This window comes from Panicum hallii, chromosome 9, assembly GCF_002211085.1.
Source record: "Panicum hallii strain FIL2 chromosome 9, PHallii_v3.1, whole genome shotgun sequence".
Classification (NCBI taxonomy): Eukaryota; Viridiplantae; Streptophyta; class Magnoliopsida; order Poales; family Poaceae; genus Panicum; species Panicum hallii.
Window position 1 is genome coordinate 31513285 of NC_038050.1, and position 2253 is coordinate 31515537.

The window sequence follows — 2253 nt, forward strand, 5'->3', positions numbered from 1 at the left end:
AGGTAGCTCACCGGAATTATTTTTCAAATTTTATCCACTCACCAGACGATATCATCTGAATGACTAGATAGTTGATACCATATGAATGCTTGGATACTATGCCATTGCCTGATAGTTGTACTATAGTTGTACTATAGTTGTACTGCTATTCTAGTAGTTATGCTGCTGTCCTCATATTTGTGCTGCTGTTCCAGTAGTTGTGCTGTGAACATTATTGCTGTGAATGTCATATGTCCATGTTCATAGCTGTTGTTCTAGTGTGTAGTTTCTCCTGATTATTTGTTGTTATCCATTGGTGTGTAGTGATGTCATTCTCTTGTTGTCATCCTTGTTGTCCTTTTGAGTGAATATGTATGTGTGAGAGGAGAGACAATGTGAGAGGTTTGTAACAGATGTCTGCATGAGAGAGAGGAGAGATTAAGAGATGTGGGCGTGGCATTGGATCAGGTGTATTCATGAGAGAGAGAGGAGAGAGATTATGAGGTGTGTTAACATGTGTAAACGTGAGAGAGGAGAGAATGTGAGAGGTTCGTAACATGTGTGCATGAGAGAGAGAGAGAGAGAGGAGACATTGAGAGGTGTGCGAGGCATTGTATCAGGTGTATTCATGAGAGAGAGAAGAGAGATTATGTGGTGTGTTAACATGTGTAAACATGAGAGAGTGGGGTGAGGTACGAGAGAGAGGAGAGAGAGTAAATTGTGAGAAGGGTATGTGTGAGAGAGATAACATGTAAAAAATAAATTCTATATTTCGGTATAGCGAAATAATATTTGGAATTCAATTCTAGAAAAATATTTCTACTCTTATCCAAATATGAAAATTAAATTGAATCATATTCTAGCAATTACATTCCAAATGGCCCTTACTGCAAACACTTTGATAATAATTAAATAATCTTTTTCTCTGTCATTCCCAATTTCTAGAATATAATTTATAGAATAACTTTCAAAGGATCCAAACGGCCCTTACTCACTTACAATTACAAGAACCTATCGCAAACACTTTGATAATAATTAAATAACCTTTTTCTCTGTCATTCCCAATTTCCCCTCCAACTCTCCTCTATATTCCCCTTCTCTGAACAAAACGAAAAGTGCAGGCACACAGACACACACAGCACTAGACTGAAGATGCAGTAATGCAGATGCAGCTATGCTTTCTTGGGAGAAAGAGCTCCAAGGGGGAAGGCGCCGGCAGCTCAGGCTGTTGGGGAATCGTCTCAGCTCTCCACGCAACCGTCAGCCCCGCGACCCGGATTGGAAGATGATGAAGGCCACGAAGACCCCGACCACGCCGGTAAGCGCCAGCGCCACCGTCGGTAGCGGCGCGGTCAGGCCAGCGTTCTCAAGCACCCCTTTGCCGGTGCTCAGCTCCACGGCAACCGCCCCGACGAAGCCCAGCATCGCGCCGCGGCTCAGCCACACGTCCAGCCCGCCCCCGCCGCCGCCCTTGGCTCCCTGCTCGCACCTCACGCTCAGGGCCCTCGGCCTCGCGTTCCTCCTGCTCGCTGCGCGTTCGTCCGGGTTAACAGGCTGGAAAAGATGGAGATTCCAGAGGAAAGAAACGCAGGGAGGCAGCTTAAATTAGATTAGATACCTCGAGCAGTGGGGCGTGCAGACGTCACGGACAGCCGGGGAACGCCATTGCCTGCAGGGAGAAGACGGAGTGAGGAAGACGGCATCGTTGCAAGACAAGAAACCAAACAAATCGGTCCGTCCCAGCAAGGAGAAAACGGATGTAAAAACAGCAAGAAAACCACGGCCAGCGACCGAATATCTGAAAGAGCGCTAATAATTGAGAGGGTTGGGGAGAGGGAGATTCGATGGCTACCTGCTGCGGCGGCGAGAAGAATGCGAGGAGAAGCGGAGGAGAGGAGGGGATGAGCCATGGATGGAGGTGGAGCACTAGCAGTAGCAGCAGCAGCTTGCGGTTGCTTCGAGATTCTTATCCGCGGGGGGCGGTGGGTTCCCACTGGTCAGCGTCAGCTTTCCACTAGTGGCTGAAGGGCAAGGACCATCAGCCTTAAAGTTGCAGTCTTGCAGGGGGAGCAATGGAAGATTGCATTTCGTTGATTGACTCATGTCTAACGTAAATTCCAATATGAACAATGCTACATACCTGTGAAATATTTAGGGAAGGATATTTGTCAAATATCGCACCAATACGATTCGCTTGAAGATTCGTGTTCTCTTCCGTCTTCTCACGCGAACTCACATATTCTCCGGCAAACTCTATAAAGAAGATTTCGTGGG

The 2253-nt window shown here is 47.0% G+C and overlaps 1 protein-coding gene across 1 annotated transcript; it reads right to left on the bottom strand.

Moving 5' to 3' along the window:
- Positions 1 to 881: 881 nt before the first annotated feature.
- LOC112875872 (stress enhanced protein 1, chloroplastic-like) lies at positions 882 to 1987 on the bottom strand. The gene is made up of 3 exons (XM_025939873.1): positions 1832 to 1987; positions 1598 to 1648; positions 882 to 1508 (listed from the first exon to the last, which is right to left on the bottom strand). Exons 1-3 carry the CDS (start codon positions 1887 to 1889, stop codon positions 1240 to 1242), a joined length of 378 nt encoding a protein of 125 aa, XP_025795658.1. The 5' UTR covers positions 1890 to 1987; the 3' UTR covers positions 882 to 1239.
- Positions 1988 to 2253: the final 266 nt, after the last annotated feature.

Excerpts from the sequence above, each read along its gene's own strand:
- LOC112875872 (XM_025939873.1), bottom strand. The coding sequence starts at position 1,889 with ATGGCTCATCCCCTCCTCTCCTCCGCTTCTCCTCGCATTCTTCTCGCC. Across the intron at positions 1,649-1,831 it reads TCTTCTCGCCGCCGCAGCAG|GCAATGGCGTTCCCCGGCTG; the intron begins GTAGCCATCGAA and ends TTCTCCCTGCAG. Across the intron at positions 1,509-1,597 it reads TGCACGCCCCACTGCTCGAG|CGAGCAGGAGGAACGCGAGG; the intron begins GTATCTAATCTA and ends ACGAACGCGCAG.